This window comes from Cyprinus carpio, chromosome A4 (assembly GCF_018340385.1).
Source record: "Cyprinus carpio isolate SPL01 chromosome A4, ASM1834038v1, whole genome shotgun sequence".
Lineage (NCBI taxonomy): Eukaryota > Metazoa > Chordata > Actinopteri > Cypriniformes > Cyprinidae > Cyprinus > Cyprinus carpio.
Window position 1 is genome coordinate 8785295 of NC_056575.1, and position 21133 is coordinate 8806427.

Below are 21133 nucleotides of genomic sequence, written 5' to 3' on the forward strand. Positions count from 1 at the left end.
TGTCACCTGTTACAATGTTGCAGCTAGAGCCACAAAAAAGTCAGGGCTTCTACACTTTTAAAACTTAAGGTACAAAAAAGGGGAGTTTGTAGCAATATAACAGAATAACCATTTTGAGTTCCCTAAAGAACCTTTCACTGAACAGTTCTTAAAAGAACCATTTTTTCTTAGTGTCAAGAATATTTTAATAATCTGAAGAATCTTATTCCACTATAAATAACTTTTTGTGCAATGGAAAGTTTCCATGGATGTTAAAGTTTTTTGTGGAGTCATCAATGCATAAGAACAAAGAAAGGTTATTTTTTAAGAGCGTAGGTGTTACACATTTGCTTAGTTTGTCTTAAATATCTTAGTGTGTCTTTATTTTACGTTCCCTTGTTTTAAAGGTTACAAAATCCTAAAACCTTCTGTTGTTTAAATCAGATTTTCATTCTCAGACTGTGTGCATCATCTCTAAGTTTATGGGACAATGTTGTAGCAAGAGCCACGGAAAGTAGTTTTATTGCATGTGGTGTTGTTGCTATAAGTGATGGAATGCAATCAAACATTTGTTGTGGAATTCTAAGAGTTATTCTAGAATTCCCAGACTTCCTGGTCGGTTCTATTAACATTGAGAATTCTCAATGCCAGATTCTGGAGTACAGGGTGGTTTAGAGAGATGGAGGGAGGGAGGTTCCAGCCATGTGGTTTGGTCTCCCCGCCAAGATTGTGCTTCATTAAAATGAGGTCATTTACAGAGCCAGGCAGGAAAGAGAAAGAGAGGGAGCGAAGGAATGAGACAGGCGAGTGAAAAGAGAGATAAACCCATTGAGGGAGGAGGCTGTAATGGAGGCGAGTTGGGTGGCGGGTGGAGGGGGGGTGGCAAAATGAAACCAAGATGAGTCACAGAGACCAAGAACAAGAAAGAGAGGGAGAGGAGGAAAGGGAAATCTTTCCTCAATGACTGTGCGAGTGTGGCCGGATTGTGTGGAGCAGCACGCGAGCTCACGGCGCTGGTGATGGCGGGATGAGTCAGGACCACCGGTGTGAGTCAGTGACAGCATGACACTCGGGTCAGACACACCCTCGAACAGAAGTGCACAAACACCCATCTGTCATATAATGTAAACAAACATATTCATTTAGCCTGGTGCACTAAGTAGCACTCACTGCTTGAAAAGCATTCATGAATACACATTAAAGACGGAAAATCATACTCATATTTATGTAGCAGAGTAATAAACAGTTTAATGCTCTTACACACATAAATGACAAACTGAGGTTGAAGTGAAAAAGGAAGCTTTGATATAAATACAGTGGAAAACTTTATTCTGATCGGTAAGTCACAACCTATATTTTTAAACAGTAACAACGGAACTATGTATTTATCTCCTATAGTTTCATGACTCCTGTATCACTCTACACTCTTTTACTTATGACATAAAATTATTTCTTAAATCACTATTTCATATTTACTTATTTGGTAATTAGCTGTGTAATTGGCCAGTTCCTACAAAATAAACCCCTTCTGGATGATATAAGACCCCTGACTGACTGAACATAATCCCTTACATAAAAGCCATCTGTTGCAAAAATAAATAAATAAATACCAAATATATACTACTAATAATAATAAATACAAAAAAAAAAAAAAAAATCATAAAAAAAATTAAAAGTAAAAGTACAGTAATTTAATTAATAAATGATAAAAAATAGTCACATTACAAATATTAATAGTAAAATCATGAAGAATTATCATGATTATACATTTTAAAATAAGTTTACAATTTTTATTTTATCTAAAATTTAATCTAATCTTTTAATCTAAAAACAGTCTGGACATGCTATTCATTACCTTAATAATAAATAAATATGATAAATTATTAAAAACATGACAAATAATGACATCAAAAAGTGAAATCATCATTAATAAATTATATAAAAAAAAATGAATCACAACAAATTAAGAACAAATAAATAAACTGCCTATGGCATCTAACAACTCTACATAACTGGAACTTAGATTATGTAATGTATCATGACATTGTACACAGATCTAAACATATTTAGGTGTTTGTAACCTGCAAGCTATGCTTTTCAAATGCTCTGTTATATCTTTTCATAGTATAGGCTACACGAAGATGTGCTCACACACACTCACAGCCACGAACATACTCAGTTTCAACAGGTCCCAAACACAAACAGACAATCGTCTCACTTGGAATGACACCCACACAACCCACAGCCACCCACCCGTTCCATTCATCCCGTCCATGCTTCCACCTCTCTGGCTCTGGAACCCAGAAAAACACACGCCCACCTTGAAGGCAACTTGTGCTGAGCTCCGGGACAGATGCAGCGGCGGTCTGCCTCTGCTATACACAGGCTGGAGGAAACCAGACACGGTCACATCTGCTCCATATTCAGAAGGAAGCACACAGGATTACACAGCCTGAAGTTCTGATGTCCAGTGTGACTCACTTCTCTAAATAGACACTTCTGAATGGAGGAGGATCATGTGTTGAAGGGCCATTCAGACATCTCACCAGTGTAGAATTTAGTGTACAAATGTGCTGCTGACTCACCTCGATTTGAGCTGTTTTGATCTTTGGAGGCTTGAATGAGGCCATGGTGGTTCAAATGTGCCGGGATGGATCAGATACGCCACTTGTAGACTCGGAAAAACCCTGGACTGCACTTCATGCATGATCAGTAAACCATTTAGAGGAATGTCATCTTAAGTACACCGTCTTTCTGTCTGAAGAAGCATCTTCATCATGGTTTCACTGTAAAACCTGGGTCGACATTTGAAACAAATGCTAAAGATTTTTAATGATTATAATATTTAATAATTTATAAAATTCATAAATCATTATTTCCCCCTCTTTTTATTATATACATTCTGTTTTGTGACTTAAATTATATTAAATATCCAATATATATTAAATAGTCAGTAAAATATAAAATTAGTTACACACCAAATTTTAGATGGTCCTGCAGGGAGACAAATTCATGTAGACAAATGACTAATATTCCATATGGTTGCACAATTAGTGAGGTCCTAAATTGCACGTATATGGGCTACACATGTTGCTTAAGATGAAGCATCACATCACACTGCAGGACATGGTTTGAAATGTCATGACAACTCGTTTACACTAGTACACAATTACGAGGCATATAGAAAATATGCTAATATTTGAAAAGGCTTATACATAAGAATATAATGTGATATCTGGGTGTAAGGATTATATGGAAAAGCATTAAATAGGATTTAAAAGGATCTGAAGCGGATAACGTTAGCTGAGTCCGCGCCAGGGATACAACAGCTGCACCCAGACACACAAGAGACAAAGGAAGTGTTTTTATTTGCTCAGCAGAGTGGACGGACATCCGTTAGTGTGGAAGATACAAGAAACGAACAATTAAGTGAACTCACCTCTGATAAAGAGAGAGAGAGACAGAACGAAAACAGAGAGGGTGGGCCGTTGGGGATGTTGAGTGAGCGGAATGGAAAAGAACGCAAGATCTCAGAGACGCATTTTTTAAGACTTGAACTATAAGAAAGCGTCTTAAAAACGTGGCCCTCAAGCAGCAGAACCTATAAAGAAATTCGTCTAACGCATGTTTACATAGAAAAAATGGCTTTTAAAAACAGCCGGAGATGGCGTCTATGACGTGCATTGTAAAAACATTACTATGCCAGAAATGCCACCAAAACGAAGCAGAAGCATATTTTCACCTTTAATCACTATTTTTGACTTTTAAGAACAAAATATCCTTTAAACAAGAATTGTTTGAATCGAAAAGAATTTTTATATACAATTTTTCGTTGGAATTTCATTACAAAAACTGGTTAACCCTGCTTCTTAAGTGTTTTTAAAACAACAACTGACAGACTAACGGCTAAGTTGACTTCGACTGGTAGACGTTAGATGTTTTTTAGTGAGTTGTGAGATCATTCTAAAATGTGCTATCCACATCTAGGTAATACCTAAAAAAAACTGAGTGTAAGTGAAACAGATTTTAGTCTGAGGCCTTGTCTGTGAATGAGAGAAAAAGGAAAAAGGAGGGAAACACTCTCTCACACAAAGGCAGACCCTCTTTACACAGAAAAGAGGAAGAGGTGGTAAGACCACCTCTGAACGTGGTTGTGGTAGCAGTGAACTCCCTCTCCACCCATTCCTCCCTCCCTCTATGTGGGTGAGTCTGGTGGGATTACTGAGCAGCTTGACGATGTGAGCTGGCACTAACAACCAAATCCTCAGCACTGTAGTGGATAGAGGCAAATAGCCGAGGTGAGGTGGGGGGTTGCAAAAAGGATGGGAGCATGGGGGGGATGAGTGAGGCGCCCTGTCAGAACGGCACAGCTTTGAAGTGGGGGCCGCCGTCCCATTCACAGAGTCTACTGTGGAGCAGAGGTCAGGGGCTCCAGTGTGGGCTATGTCTCCCCCGTGAGTACACCAAAGAATGGGAGTTAAAGAGATGTTTCGGAATTGGGAAGAGGGGGAGAGTGTGTGGAAGAGGAACAGGGGGAGGGAGAAGAAAAAAAGCAGTCCTCTAAATTCCGTAACATCATGTACTTAGAAGATCCATACATGGGCTCTGTGTTTCTAAACGTGCAGCCTCACTGTCCTGCACTGGAATGACCCTTGACACTTCAGTGCTGGCTTGTATACATAAACATGTGCATTAAGAAAGGTATTAGGGTTCCTAATAAAAAGGTGCACTAAGTAACTTTCTCCAAACTTTCACCCATAAAAAAATGAATGGCTCTTTTGACAAATAAGTTGTTTTTTTAACAACAACACCAGAAACAAAGATCAAAAGAAAAATTAAAAATTACTTCACCATTCACACAGAATGCATTTTTGCTTTGAAAAATGCGGGCAGTGAAATGAGATGTGATTTTTTAAAAGCTGAACTTATTTTAACTTGAGCAATGCATTTTTGTCACACATGAGACACTGCAGAAGACGCGTGATGCAAGTGCAATGATCAAATTCTTAATTTGTGGCCACAATAAATATATTTTTGCCATATGAATGCATGGGAGTTTCACGTTGGGGCAAAAAGATTCCCCATGAAAATTTTGTACGTTCAAAACGAGAATGAATTGGTACACCATGGCTATGATCTACTAAAACGACAGAACAAATGAATAAGTCATGGGAATGAATCACAATGCAAAATCTGAGGGGATTTTTTTGCCCTCATGCAAAATTTCCACGTCGTAAAAATAGAAACAGCTAAAAATCAAATGATTTCTGAATGTTTATTTGCATTTTAATCGCCATCAGTGTGAAGAGGGCTTTGTGAAGTGAAAAGTACCTTAAATGTAACGCAAGTCACTGTGGATATAAATAAATGCAAAAGTGGTACACAGGAGATGACATTTGTAGATAATGCATGCAGTGGTAATATTGACTTCATACACAACAATGGTCACAGGCACCTTTTTTTATTGTGCTTAATAAAGAGGTGGATACGTATAAAGAGGACATTTTTTCTAATACGTTTTCTTTTTTTGTCCTTTTTTTTTAAACAAGCAAGCAATTTTAAGTGAAATCACAAACAGCAATACTAAGTGAAACAGCCATAATTGTTAGAAAACAAGTTATATCAAGTGAAGAAAGCTGAGAGTAACCACCTAGTGATACTTTTCCATCTCCACAGCCACAGAAACTACAAAAGATTGCATAAATGTAAGACAACGTTTTATAAACAAGTCAAATTGTCCAGTCTTACCTGACTTGTGACCGAGAGGCAGAGAGGTACAGTCTTATAAAACAAAATCCCCCCCAAAACACACAAAAATAAACTATGAATATATATTTATTTATATATAAATTTAGAACTTTACGCCGTTCTCTCTGGACTCAAGCACCTGAATTTAAGCAGATAGTAAGTTTGAAAAATGAGGTAACAGGAGGCCCTCTTGGAGGTAGAAAAGTGTATTCGATTGTACTGGAACATGTTGTCATGAAAATACAACTTCATCTTCATTAAGACACCCAGAGTTTGAAAGCACATGAACAGTGGCTCCTGTGGATACATATTCAAACCAACATAGGAAGTATCTGAACACAATGCCAAGTTTTAGCAGGGCTGAAAGCAGTGTGCCTCAGCTGCCATTATGTACAGATCTCACGTAAACGCCCTCAAAACAGAGTTAAAACACAACCACCACTGAGGTCGAGCCGAGACACACCGTCCATCCACTTAAGCAAGCGACTGTTACATCTGTTGAACTCGAAGGAGAGTAAAGAAGCGGTCCGATTCGAAAACTGACACTTTTACAAGAACTGTAACCATGTAGGTAGTAGCATTACAGTGTTTGAGCAACGTTCAATGTTGGTTTGTGGCAAAAGCCAAGCTGCCGCAAATAAAGACGGTCGTTACATGCCATTGAAAGTTCAAGGGGCATGCCAACAGTTCCATTAGCTTCCTCTGAGGCTCTACCTCAAGCCCAGTTGAGATTACCATGCTAACTTTTCTTAAGGTTTTCATGGTGACAGGTTGAAAAGGTGTATTCTTTCACTACATAAGCATTACACATACATCTGAAAAAAAAGAAAAAAGAAAAGAAAATCACATTTGTGTAAGTTACACAAAAATCAACTAATCAAGTATATCTCAATATCTACTAATTTTCAAAAACATATTCATATATGCAATATACAAAACCCGAACATATTTTTTCAAACCTGAAAGAATGTTTCAAGTTTCTTTTTCTTTTTTTTTTCTTGTGATGTGTATTTGTGTGTGTGTAGTTGTTTTCTTAGCCGTCTTCTCCCCCAGCAGAATTAAAATGAAGTAAAATTCATTTACATATTAAAACGTTTGTAAAACAGGATCTTGTGCAGTCCTGAAGTCTTTTTCAGTACATTTGTACTGAAAGAAACCAGGCAAAAAAATTGTTCCATTTTCAAGACTGGAGGTAGGTATTTGTCAGCTGATTATTAGTCCATTTTTATCCTTTTTTGAGGTACATATCTGAATACTACATAGGAACTAAACTATAAATTCAGAGCAATAGTGGAGAGAAAAATATGAAAAGAAAAATCCATTCGCAACAATATCATTTAGTGTCATACAAACACTTGATCCTTAGAAACCATTGAATAATCAGTACAATATATATATATTCAAGTTAAAAATGTAAAACAGACATCCCAGCTGCACAGACTGAGAGTGTCTAGTTACAAATGTCAGATATATGCTAATGTGAAAAAAAGAACAAAATAACTAGAATAAAACACAGTACTTTTTTCCCTTAGCTGCATGATTAGTTCTACATATGACTACAAACAGACCTCAGAATTCAGTTATTACCTCCCCGACTCGTTCGCCTGCCCTTACGACAAGGTTTGTTTTCAACATTAGCACTCACTGCCATCCCCTGCTTTGTAATGAGAACACTATAGCAGCGCGTGTCTCTTCGAGCTGGTTTGCTGGTTGAAGAAATCAGAGGTAGCTTTGAAACGGTGAGGAGATATTGCATTGGTGACAACGGTGGCGTACGTTAGGATTCGCCGAATGCCGTTCGACGCCGTCGCTGCAATTCAGGTATTTCTGTGTGTAATGAGGTATAGTGTGGTTTTTTCCTGTGGTTTAGGTGTTTCTTGAGGTTTAGGTCTTGACTGAGTTGATATATTTCCCTTTCACTGAATTTGTCAAAAAAATTATGTTCTTAAAGCTATGTCATACAAGAAAATAGAAACAATTATGTACACGTATGTTAATTAAGCAAAGCCGAAGTCGTGAAGATATGTACAGTAGAACTACTGTTCTGCAGTAATGCTAAAAACGGTGTCCCAATAAGACATTTAATGTTCACGGTTATCATTTTGAAAAAAAAAATCACCACCAAGGACACGAGGGACATGGATATGACCGTAGAGGGATAATTTACCAGAAAATAAACATTGTGTCATTATTTACTTGTTCCAAACCTGTATGACTTACTTTTTTTCTGTAAAACACAAAAACAGATGTTTTGAAGAAGGTTCATGTTGCACTTTTCCACATAATGAAACTGAATGGAGATCAAGCTCAAAAACCTGCACGATATTTCAAACCATACGACAGCTTTGGGTGCTAAATAAATCGACATTTATGTTTTTATTCACTGAAATACTTCCTCAACAACTGCGGTCACCATTCACTTCATTGTATAGAAAAGACTGGCTCAGACATTCTTCGAAACATCCCCTTTTGTGTTCAACAGAAGAAACAAGGTCAAATGGGTTTTGAAAAACATGAAGATGAGTAAATAATAACAATTTTCATTTTGTGGTATCCACTTGCAAATTTTTAAATTATAGAAACTAATAGGTTTATGGCTCTGTTTGCAGTTTTAAGGCAAATGCTTTTAAAGCTCACTTTCATTTTGGTCAAAACATCAAAATGAAGTGGACAGAGAAGGGAAAATGGTCTTTGGTGGTACGGTACTGTGGGGTGTGGTTGGAGGGGTGGGGTCTTGTGCGAATGGGTGTGTCCTTTTAAAGCTCCACCCAGATATAAGAAGCACCACATGTTGAATGACAAAACCAGACAGTTTCACCTTCTATCTTACCAATGTAGCCTGGAAAATCAGTCAACAAGAATGTGTGTGTGTGTGTGTGTGTGTGTGTGTGTGTGTGTGTGTGTGTGTGTGTGTGGTGCAAAGAACCACTGTAGCACGTCCTGTATGTTTAACCCCTGCACCTTTGTGCTTACAGCAGTTTTGTGGGAAGTGGAAACAGCCAAGCGGCTCCAATTGTCATCTGCAAGATGTTTGTTTGCATTTACGTTTTTTTTTTCGGGTTATGCTCTGAGGTGTTGTGTGTGTTGATCGCAAAACAAAACCAAACCCAAATAAACCAATGAGGAAAAATGAAAATAAACAAACGAAAATGATCAAACGAAAGTGGGAAATCAATAATAAGTGGTCAAGGCAGTCTTTTCCCTTGGAGAGAGCTGACAGCTGGATGAGGTAGAGGTAAAATCCTGTGGTAGCTTAGTCCTCTTCTTGCTCCGCCTCCTCTTCTTCTTCTTCTTCCTACAACACACAACAGTGGCCGCCCATCAGTCACCAAAAAAAAGACGGCTGTGTGTAAAAACGTTAGACAGCAGTGAGATAGACTGATATAGCACAGCTATTAGCATTTATATATTTATATTTATTTATTATATTTTTTGGTTACAAATGTTCTTTTTCATGAGCTCAGACAGTGAACGGGGGCTGGGGAGATGCTAAGCTTTGGGCACTCTTCAGAATGAAATGGATTTCATTTTCCACATGGCTTCATTTTATTTGGGGAGGCTAACTGACACAATTTATAACCTTCTTCCTTTCCCTAAGTCGCTGTGTTGCTCCCATTCAGGGGAAAGTCCATGGCAAAAGCCTGTCTGCAATATAGGAGCCAAACTCCATTCATTAGTGCGGCAGACACTTCAGCTGTGAAGGACCAGCTAAGCGCTACCATGTGTGACATGGGCGAGTGAAAGAATTGAGATGGAGAGGGGGGACGAATAAAAAAAAAAAAAGAAACAATAAACTTTAATCATATTCGTACACCCCTGTCCGCCAATCACGCCTAACAGACCAGAAAATACCAGCTTAGTTCCAAAATCTTATGTGCTTAAATGGAATATCAGATTTCTTCTTGCAGTTTGTTTTAATTCAGCACTGCAACTGTGATACGTTTTTCAGAATTCTACATTTTTTTTGCATAGATTTCTTCTTAACATTCCATTTTTTTGGAATCAAAATGATTAAAAGACTCTCACACATCATCGCTTGCTCTTTCATTCTAAGAGCAATTAAAGGCACAGCTACAGCACTTGAAAATCACTAAAACTTCAATGGAATTCTCCTCTTGAAAAAAAAAAAAAAAATTCAGTGGCCAAGATCACCATGCGCTTGGTTTAACCATCACCAACGAGGAAAGAAGACGGTTCAGCAATAGTAAATAAAAGCCTCTGTTGTGGGTTTATGGTGGATCATTTGTTCCCTTTGAAGTTCAAGGAAATTAGCATCATAACAGCTGTGGCCTAATGGTTAGAGATTTGGACCTGTAACCTGAAGGTCGCAGGTTCAAGTCTCAGTGCTGGGAAATTACTTGATAATGACCTGACAGAAAATTACCAATACATTTCTCCCCCAGTTAAGGGTTTTGCAAAACTGCATACTAACATGGATTAGTTAGTAGTTTTCCTGAACAACTGGGTGATTAATCAATATTAACTCTATAAAGACTACTTTATCATATTTGATATGCACATTTCTAAGGCCTTTCAAATATCAACACTATCACAACTTTGCTGAAAAACCTGTTGTACACAGTCTTCTACATGCCTTCTGTCACTTAAGCCTTAAGCCTTGTCTGTGAAAAAACGTAAAAAAATTTAGATATCATTTTATATTACATTATAAATCAATCATAATAAACTAAGCTATACTCAGGTTTACCTGATCCCAATCAGATGCATTTCTTAGGTGGCTTTTAGAAAAGATGAGTTCAAAATAGCTTTATGGAGTGCAGTGGTCTTGAGATACATTTTGTGACTAACCCCTGTGAAGCATCTTACAGTTAAGTATTGTTATTATAAGTTTAAAGTGACTAAAACTTTAAACTTATAATAACAATACTTAACTGTAAGATGCTTAAAAAACAGTGACGCAATGGCTAATAATATTTGTTCTCAGAGAGAATTTCATTACATATAATTAATCAAGATGATGCTGGTAGTTTTGCCTTCCGGTTAAGAGATACAATCTCAGACTACGTATAGATACCTGTGTATATATATGTGTGTGAGTGTATGTGCTAGGCCTTCCAGTTCAGCGCAAAACCATCAAGGTCTGTGCGTTCCCACATAGCAACAAATCAGGCCTCAGTTATGCATTCACACCATAAACTTGTCTGCACCAGCTAACTAGAGGAGGTGAGCAGATTCCTAGTAAATGTGTGAAGATTGTGTGGGAGAGTGAGGAATTGTATCTCAAGCCATTGTGTTTTTTTCTTATTAGGGTCTTTCCACTTTATTAAGACGACACACAGCAAACATCACCATTAAAGGGACCCAAAAATGAAAATTCAAGAATGTGGGTAACCCAACAGTTGATGGTAACCATGGACTTCCAAATTATTTTCAATTGTCAATGGCTACTGCATTTTCAAAGCACTGTTTTGTTGTATGTTAAAACAAATAATTTGTAAATAGTAAATAGATATATATATATTTCAATATCAATGTATATTATCGTATATATTAAAAACTATATATATATAAAAAAAACATACATAAATTAAAAAAAAAAAAAAAAATACATATACAAATCAATGTTTTGTCGTATGTTAAAACAAATAATTTGTAAATAGAAAAAATAAAAAAAGTAATTAAAAATAATTTATTAAATAACAATATTTATGTAGATATATTAATCAAAAAAATTATGGAATTAATTACATGAAATGCTGATTATAGCATATAGGCAGCAGGCTGCTGTCTTTCTTCAGGAGCAGATTAAAATAGCACTGTGCACAAAGACTATAAAGTTGACTCCATTGTTAATACGCTGAAGGAATTTTGACAAGAGAGGAAAAAAGGGGCAACTCTTCAAAACTAATCCTGTCTGCCAGATTGCATATCCATCTGTGAGGGGATGAAACCAAAGTAGACTAGGATTCCACACATAGCGCTTTAGGATTTACATTAGCCTTAACCAAGCAGGTCTCTCATCAAACCAGAATTATGCCCCCCTTTCACTCACTTTGGATTTTTATGAGGACTTTGTAAACCCAAAGGGCAAATACTCTTCCTCATACAATCACTGTTTTTGCAAGCTGCCACCCTCTTCTAGCCAATTGGACTTTATCATATATGTGTACATGTCCACCTGTTGTAGAAATTGCAAAGAAGGTGCAAAGATTTCATTTGACATACCCGAGCGGGCTTTTCCTGGACCACTTGCTGTGGCTGAAAGACAAAAAGAGAAACAATTATCATTTTCTGAATGCAATAAAAAAAAAAAATTAATAAATAAATAAAAAACACAAATTGATTTATTTACTATTAATATATTATTATATATTTGTATATATATATATATATATATATATATATATATATATATATATATATATATATATATATATATATATATATAGAAACATAAATGCAATTATAAAAACATTAAAAAAAAATTAAACAAAAACAATTTAAAAAGAAAAATCCCCATTTAAAAACATTTTAAAAAATTTAAACTGTAACATTCAACTGCAGTTTTAAATGTAATTTAAGTTCAGATACTCGGATCCAGGCGAAATCCCTAAACCTGATCCCTAAAAACATTTTGCGCCTCCACAGTGGAAATAGTGCAGTATACAATGCCCAGATTGTGCCCTACTCGCATTACATCATAAACCCTAAGCGCTGCCACCCCGCAGGAAGTGCTTCTAAGACCGGAGCTTGACAGCTGAGGAGTCCTCCGCTGCTCTGAGAACCAGGCAAAAATAAAACCCTGAGAGTGTCCAGTGTTTGGAACCAAAGCCAACCACTGCCGATAGAGTACACACACACCATTTGGGATTGTTGGGAGCAGCTGGTGTGTTTTGTGCCAGCTCTCCCTGGAATGTTACCAGGCTGTGACACAGTAAATGTCAACACCGGATGGAAGCAGGCGAAGAATTCAGCTGGCGATAAAGCAAAATTGGGAAAATGATGCACACATTCCAAATGGGATGGACAGAACAAAATATACATTGGAGACGACAACAGACACGAGGAGGAGGATAATTCCAACACCTTCCCGATTGCACATATTTACAAACACATGAAATTTAAGACGTCATGTGCACTTTACAACTCACAGATGACTCCTGATGTCAAAACTGCACTGTACATTACATCACTAATGATACTGTACATGCACAAAAGTACCTGCACAAAAAATGCACAGAGCCCCATAGAAAATCTCTTTTCCTATTGGCTCTGAACTTGTCACCCCTCAGATCAGGAACCCAGATCCCTCTTGCCCTTCTGCCCCTCAGAACAAAAAGAAAAACCACAGCCTTGTCTTTCACAAAACAATGCTCGCTCTTTGAAGTCATTAGTAGCTGACACACCAAATCACTTCTGCAAACTGAATGACCCCGGGGATCCTTTGACCCCCTTGAGCTGCACATGGCATGTACTAAAAGAGCAAGATGTGCAGTATGTTCCTAAAAAGATAAGGTAAAGCTGAAGAACCAGAGGAAACCCAATACGGATTTCACCCATCTATTATAGATAAGTTGTGGACTGCTGAAATAAACAGAAAATGAAAGGCGTGAAAGAGGCACTGGAGTAATAGCAAAACTCTCATGAATCAACTAGTTCATCACTGTTCATGCATAAGGTGACACGTTTCTTTTCCAACTCACAGCTCTGTTAACTTCATTGTTAATGTAGGAAGTCATGCTCAGTGACCAAAGGGAAACTAGTGTGAGAAGCTAATTATCTTGAGAGACCACTTTTGCTGTGTATTGAGTAAATGTTGTGAAACGTGATGTATAATGTGACTAGCGACCAATGGACCTTCTTAAAAACATGAATTGGTTAGTGGGTTCAAGGATATGGGCTATAAAACAACATCTTTTCAAAGAAATATAAAAAATATTTTGTATATACACATATAGTATGTATATTCATATATACATTATCAATTAAAATCTAAATTTTATAAATTAATATTTACGTATTATAATATATAATTATGTAATATATCTATTTTTATATATATTCTTATATACAGTATATACAGGTGCATCTCAATAAATTAGAATGTCGTGGAAAAGTTCATTTATTTCAGTAATTCAACTCAAATTGTGAAACTTGTGTATTAAATAAATTCAATGCACACAGACTGAAGTAGTTTAAGTCTTTGGTTCTTTTAATTGTGATGATTTTGGCTCACGTTTAATTTGTAAATCTCAACAAATTAGAATATGGTGACATGACAATCAGCTAATCAGCTCAAAACACCTGCAAAGGTTTCAGGAGCCTTCAAAATGGTCTCTCAGTTTGGTTCACTAGGCTACACAATCATGGGGAAGACTGCTGATCTGACAGTTGTCCAGAAGACAACCATTGACACCCTTCACAAGGAGGGTAAGCCACAAACATTCATTGCCAAAGAAGTTGGCTGTTCACAGAGTGCTGTATCCAAGCATGTTAACAGAAAGTTGAGTGGAAGGAAAAAGTGTGGAAGAAAAAGATGCACAACCAACCGACAGAACCGCAACCTTATGAGGATTGTCAAGCAAAATCGATTCAAGAATTTGCGTGAACTTCACAAGGAATGGACTGAGGCTGGGTTTAAGGCATCAAGAGCCACCACACACAGACGTGTCAAGGAATTTGGCTACAGTTATCGTATTCCTCTTGTTAAGCCACTCCTGAACCACAGCAACGTCAGAGGCGTCTTAACTGGGCTAAGTAGAAGAAGAACTGGACTGTTGCCCAGTGGTCAAAAGTCCTCTTTTCAGATGAGAGCAAGTTTTGTATTTCATCTGGAAACCAAGGTCCTAGAGTCTGGAGGAAGGGTGGAGAAGCTCATAGCCCAAGTTTCTTGAAGTCCAGTGTTAAGTTTCCACAGTCTGTGATGATTTGGGGTGCAATGTCATCTGCTGGTTTTGGTCCATTGTGTTTTTTAAAAAACAAAGTCACTGCACCCATTTACCAAGAAATTTTGGAGCACTTCATGCTTCCTTCTGCTGACCAGCTTTTTGAAGATGCTGATTTCATTTTCCAGCAGGATTTAGCACCTGCCCACACTGCCAAAAGCACCAAAAGTTGGTTAAATGACCATGATGTTGGTGTGCTTGACTGGCCAGCAAACTCACCAAACCTGAACCCCAGAGAGAATCTATGGGGTACTGTCAAGAAGAAAATGAGAAACAAGAGACCAAATAATGCAGATTAGCTGAAGGCCACTGTCAAAGAAACCTGGGCTTCCATACCACCTCAGCAGTACCACAAACTGATCACCTCCATGCCACGCCGAATTGAGGCAGTAATTAAAGCAAAAGGAGCCCCCTACCAAGTATTGAGTACATGTACAGTAAATGAACATACTTTCCAGAAGGCCAACAATTCACTAAAAATGTTTTTTTTTATTGGTCTTTTTATGAAGTACTTCAGTCTGTGTGCATTATTCTAATTTGTTGAGATTGGTGGGTTTTTTTTGGCAACTTTAAATGTGAGCCAAAATCATCACAATTAAAAGAACCAAAGACTTAAACTACTTCAGTCTGTGTGCATTGCATTTATTTAATACACGAGTTTCACAATTTGAGTTGAATTACTGAAATAAATGAACTTTTCCATGACATTCTAATTTATTGAGATGCACCTGTATATATACACTCACTGGCAACTTTATTAGGTAAACCTTGTTAGTACCAGGTTGGAACCCCTTTTGCCTTCAGAACTGCCTTAATTCTTTGTGGCATAGATTTAGCAAGGTGTTGGAAACATTGCTCAGAGATTTTGGTCCATATTGACATGATAGCATCACGCAGTTGCTGCAGATTTGCCAGCTACACATCCATGATGCAAATCTCCTGTTCCACCACATCCCAAAGCTGCTCTATTGGATTGAGATCTGGTGACTGTGGAGGCCATTTCAGTAGAGTGAACTCATTGTCATGTTCAAGAAATCAGTCTGAGATGATTTGAGCTTTGTGACATGGTGCATTATCCTGCTGAAAGAAGTCATCAGAAGATGGGTACACTGTGAAAATCCCAGTAGATCAGCAGTTTTTAAAATACTCAGACCAGCCTGTCTGGCACCAACAACCATTCCACGTTCAAAGTCACTTAAATCCCCTTTCTTCCCCATTCTGATGCTCGGTTTGAACTTCAGCAAAACGTCTTCACCACATCTAGATGCCTAAATGCATTGAGTTGCTGCCATGTTATTGGCTGATTAGCAATTTGTGTTACCAAGCAATTGAATAGGTGTAACTAATAAAGTGGCCGGTGAGTGTATATATTTAATATTTATTTTTATATCACCTAGCTGAATTCTTAACCTACATTATCCGTAGTTGAAAGCCATCCATTTAATTTTAGAAGACTTAATTGCACATATTTGTAAATTACAAAAATGTAAAAAAAAAATAAATATCTTTCAAAGACTTGTCTGTAAATCCACACAAATAAAATCAATTAACCATGTTTTTAAATACAGTACTGTGCAGACATCTTAGGCCATTAGTATTTTCACCAAAAAAATAAAAAAAAAAAAAAAATTGGTTAAAGCCAATTATTTCTATATGTTGCTTTATTGTGTCAGTAGGAAATAACAGTTTACATTTCCAAACATTCCTTTTGCCATTAATTGTAATAATCCAATGAGATTTTTGTATGCACAAGGAGTCTGACAACAACCCGAGCTCCACAGAGATCTGTTCTCATCATTATCCAGTCTGTCTGGGATTACAAGAAGAAACAGGAAAAAATGGAGACAGACTAAATCCAGAGGAACTGTGGCAACGTCTCAAAGATGCTACAAGAAACCCACCTACAAAGCTACAGTACTGTGAAAAGTTTTAGGCACTTGTGTAAAAATGCTGTAAAGTTAGGGTGCTTTCAAAAAAAATGTCATAAATAGATTTTATTATCAATTAACTAAATCAAATCAACAATTGGTGCAACCACACTTTGGATTTAAAACACTTGTGCATCGTTTTTCAGTTAGCTTTACAGAAAGGTTTCTTGTAGCATCTTGGAGACATTTGCCACAGTTCCTCTGTCTTTAGTCTTCTTCATGTAAACCCAGACAGACTGGATGATGATGAGATCAGATCTCTGGGTGGAGCACTGGTTGTTGTCAGACTCATTGTGTATACAAAAAATTCACTGTATTATTACAATTAATGGCAAAAGGAATGTTTGGAAAAGTAAAAAGTAATCCTACTGACACACTAAAGCAAAATATAGAAATAACTGGCTTAAAACCATTTTTTTGTTGGTGAAAATACTAATGGCCTAAGAGTTTTGCACAGTACTGTATATGTTTCTTAGACCCTGTGAGCAAATACGAAGGTTGTTAAAATGGAGGAATGCAACGTTACTGTACATTTTAACAGCTTTGCAGTAGGTGAACTTCCAATGTAAAGGCTTGTGTTTATAAGTGAACAGAAACTGCACTCTGAGAGGTTATTAAGGCCATTACATTTTTATGCCAACATGAGAAAAGAGCAACTGCTCAAATATTTTTTCAAGTCGTGAGTCACATTCAGCGTGTAGCACAAAAACGTGAGGCTATGCTGCAGTTGGTGTGATTGACAATGACCAGAGTTGTCCTATAGCAATTAAAGCCAAAGACATAACTACATACCAAATATAATCGATTAAGAATCAACCACTGCAAAAATCCATTCCAGTTGACCACACAATTCTGGATGTTGTGGGACGACATGTCTCCTCAATGTCTTTGGTGGTTATAGCTTTGATTAAAACCATTTACATAAATATACAGGTTGATTTGCCTACTCCACATGGCTACCAGTTAAAGAAATGCACCTTTAACGAGAAGTAAAAAATCTCGAAAGAATCTCAAGCCTTTTCTCACTGAAGTGACAGATTAGTAATTCGCCAGTTAGAGTGAGTTTCCAAGCTCTTAACACTACACTGCCAACTGGCCTCAGAGTTCATTGCTTGCCACAACCCACCACATTGGAAACAAGTACTACTGTGAATTATTTTCCAGCCTACAGTGTTACACATGCCAAGGAAAACGGAGACACCCACTGTGTTCAGGAATGATAACATTGATGAACAGTATCTCCAAAATAAAAAAAACAACGGCAAAAAGGTAAAAAAGAATGTGGCATTCTTCATTTTTGGTTAGGAAGTTAGTTGTTCACACAAAATCTATTTTCACATTTTGTGTTGCATATTTCAAAATAGTCATACAGGTTTGAAACCACATGAAGATGAGAAATAATTTTCATTTTCGGCTGAAATATACCTTTGATTTTTCTTTAAATAGATAGTACTACATCTTGTTAACAACTGCTTGTAGTACAATTCCTCCCTTTTCAGTACGAAGCATTTCTTTTTCTTAAGGAGTTAAAATAATAAGATGAGCAACATCTTCAACATCCAATTAAATCCTGTCTGGACTGGTGGCCTCTTTTAAAGTTGTTCTAACCTTAACGACACAATTAGTCAATGTGTTCTCCAAAAATGAAGAGACGTGCCTGAGCTTTTTCCAGAAGTTTGTGTGGGTGTACCATTATGGGGCAGAAATCTCACGATTCCTTAACTTAGCATCTAAATCTTGAGGCGTAGTGAGAAAATGACATGCAAACTCTTTTCATATTAAATACTCCAGCAAATCTAGGCTTTAAAATAAAGTCAGAGTATTCTGTATCAAAAGGTGATTCATATTGTTGTAGAAATGTTTTCTTGCTGCCATGGTCTCTCATCCTGCTTTGAATGGAGGGAGGATCTTTAAAAACTATTGATCATTGGAAAGTATGTGTGGTAGACATGGTTTTGGAGATGCTTCAGTCTTCAAGAATGCAAAGAGGTCTTTGGACCAGTTACACAAAGAGATTACGTAATGGTTGTAAGTCAGCCTCTGGCACAGGTACCTTGGGGCAAAAGCTGAGAGCACGCAGCTGCACGTCTCAGCAGCTCCAGAACAGAACGTGCCGGGGCAGAGTAAAGCCAAGCTAGTGGAATACTCCTGCTCTTAGGACCTGGCATGTGTTACCAAAACCATTCTTTGCGCCAAGAGTCATTTACTAAAAGCTTTACACTGTGGGGAACCCTTCCATCCTCTTACAAGAAACTGCACTGGAGATATTTATGTCTCTCTTTTTCTCATTCATTGCCTCTGGCATCTTTGAATATTTGTCCGAACAACAAAAAACTGAGGACATCTATATTTGAAATCCCTCTGATTTGATGTTTTAGCATGAGGGAGAATATCACATTGGGAGACCTTCCATTTTTATTCCAATTTTGAGTTTATAGCTTGTTTAAAGGGTTAGTACACCAAAAAATTAAATAACCATATTTAAAATATAATAATCAATTTAATCTAGCTTACAACTCACTGTAATGGCGGATGATGTGTGAGGTCGGCTTTGCACATGCACCGCTCAAAAGTGACGCACGCGGAAACGCAGCGGAGAGATCAAAACAAAACAACGGTCACTAATTAGAAGTACAAAACGTTTTGTAAAGAAGAATATCGGAGGATTTCGATATAAGCCAAGAGGAAACTGGTTTTCCTTTGCTAAAGTAAGGAAACTTTGCTTCCTTTGATCCTGTAAACAAACGTTGGTTTTCACGAGATTCACTGGCGCATGTGCAACCCTGACCTCATCCGTCACGCTACCGGAACTGCAGAAGCTACATTAGTGATTATTATGTTTTGAAAAAGTAAATATTATGTTTTAAAAAAATACATCATCCTAACAAAAACACATCGATTCGATACAGGAGGCCTTTGTTCACCCCCCAGAGCCGTGTGAGACACTTTTTATTAAGGATGGGCACTTTTTATTTCACTTCTTTTGGACTGATGCCACTGAGTGGCATTAAACATCTAGAAAGATCAAAGACCATTTTTAATATAACTCCGACTGGATTTGTCTGAAAGGAGAAAGTCAAATACACCTAGGATGACATGAGGGTGAGTAATTTATGGGCAAATTTTTTGGGTGAACTAACCCTTTAATAAGCAATTTGTGGAATAAAAGAATAATAGTATATAAATTATACTAAGTTAATGCATTTTACTTTGTTTAGACTGCAACTGTATTTTCCAGCAAAATATAATAATTTTATATCTATTTTTTCTAAATCTCAAATTTTATGTTGTCCGATCTGTCAAAGTTGCAGATTTTGGCCGAAAACCGTACTGGGTGTTGTATTGCATTTCTGGAGGCCAAATGGTAGTGAATCCCTAGTGTAGTGGTCTTGGCTTTAGCTAACATATTTTACTGTTTAAATACACACAATTTGGCAGATTTTCCCTCAAAATAAGCACAAAAAGTCTGCAGATTCCATCTGAGCCAATGAATGCCCAAATTCATATACTGTTACTGTTACTTTACCATGGTACAGCCCTGGAGACTCTTTCCTGACCCATAAGCCGTATTCATTTTACCTGACTACCTGGTAAAATAAAGAGCGAAAGTTTAGAAATGGAATGCAGCTCACATTCGTTTTAAACTTAAACGGCTAACATATGTTTTGCGTTTGTGGAAAAAAAAAGCCTTTACTTGTACATAGTCTCCTTAGGGCTGCTGACAAGAATTCCACAAAGACAGGAAACATAAAAAAAACACTCTGCTTGATTTGATGAGGCAAACTTGTCCAAGGACTCCCTCACTAGAGGCGGACCCCACAGATGAGCCACCCAGTAACTGCACCCCCTCCGCTCACATGAATAAAGGCCACATGTTCTGTTAAACTGGAGGTGGAAGTGGGGAAAACAAGCTAGACTTCTCCAGGGTGCAGGGCCACAGCACTGGCTTTGTGATCTCCCTTGGAATGCCTCCCTCCACCGGTTCGGCCAAATCTGAAAGGATTCCAGGTCCGAGAGCCCCCTGCCCACCCCACCGCTCACACGTACCTTCTCGGACTCCAAATCAAGCACCCTCCCCAACCAAACAGTGCTATGAATGCCACCTATCAGAGCTGGGCTAAACCCTGCGATTAGGGGGAATTTGCCGAAGGGCCCTTTGTAGAAAAGAAAAATGTCTGCCAGAGCAAGGAATGTGGAAAATTCCTGGCAGGACAAGCAGCCTTTTGTTAGGAGTTTTCTTTTTTTTTTGGAGGGGGGTGTTCTGGAGGGAAAAAAAGCAAAGACAAATTGGATCTGGTCTGTTTAGGAGCCTCTGCTGTTTGAAGTGAAATCAGTTCCCAGAGTTTCTCAAAGGAGAGAGGAAGAGAAGGGAGAGGGGTGGTGGGGGTCGGCACAGTAATTCAGGTTTTTTTTTACTTCAGTTCCACAAAACCTTCCAGTTTGAGTTTTATTTTTTCCCTGTTCTTGGGGCTCTGTGGGGTCTTTATTGGGAACTGGGTCAATACATCAGTCGGTCCAATGGGATTCTTTACATACACTGAAATATAGATTTGTATCTCTCAATCTGTTTGC

General features: G+C 37.6%; 1 protein-coding gene across 2 annotated transcripts in view; it reads right to left on the minus strand.

The window, feature by feature from the left end:
- Positions 1–5424: 5424 nt before the first annotated feature.
- LOC122139801 (high mobility group protein HMGI-C-like) overlaps positions 5425–21133 on the minus strand; it is a 32633-nt gene continuing 16924 nt past the window's right edge. Inside the window, exons 4-5 of one of the 2 annotated variants that reach the window (XM_042739355.1) lie at positions 11914–11946; positions 5425–9022 (exon numbers count right to left, since the gene is read on the minus strand). In XM_042739355.1, coding sequence (XP_042595289.1) covers positions 8981–9022; positions 11914–11946 — 75 coding nt within the window. In that variant the 3' untranslated portion in view covers positions 5425–8980. The remainder of the gene's footprint in view (positions 9023–11913; positions 11947–21133) is intronic. The other variant, XM_042739366.1, reaches the window with a different exon arrangement.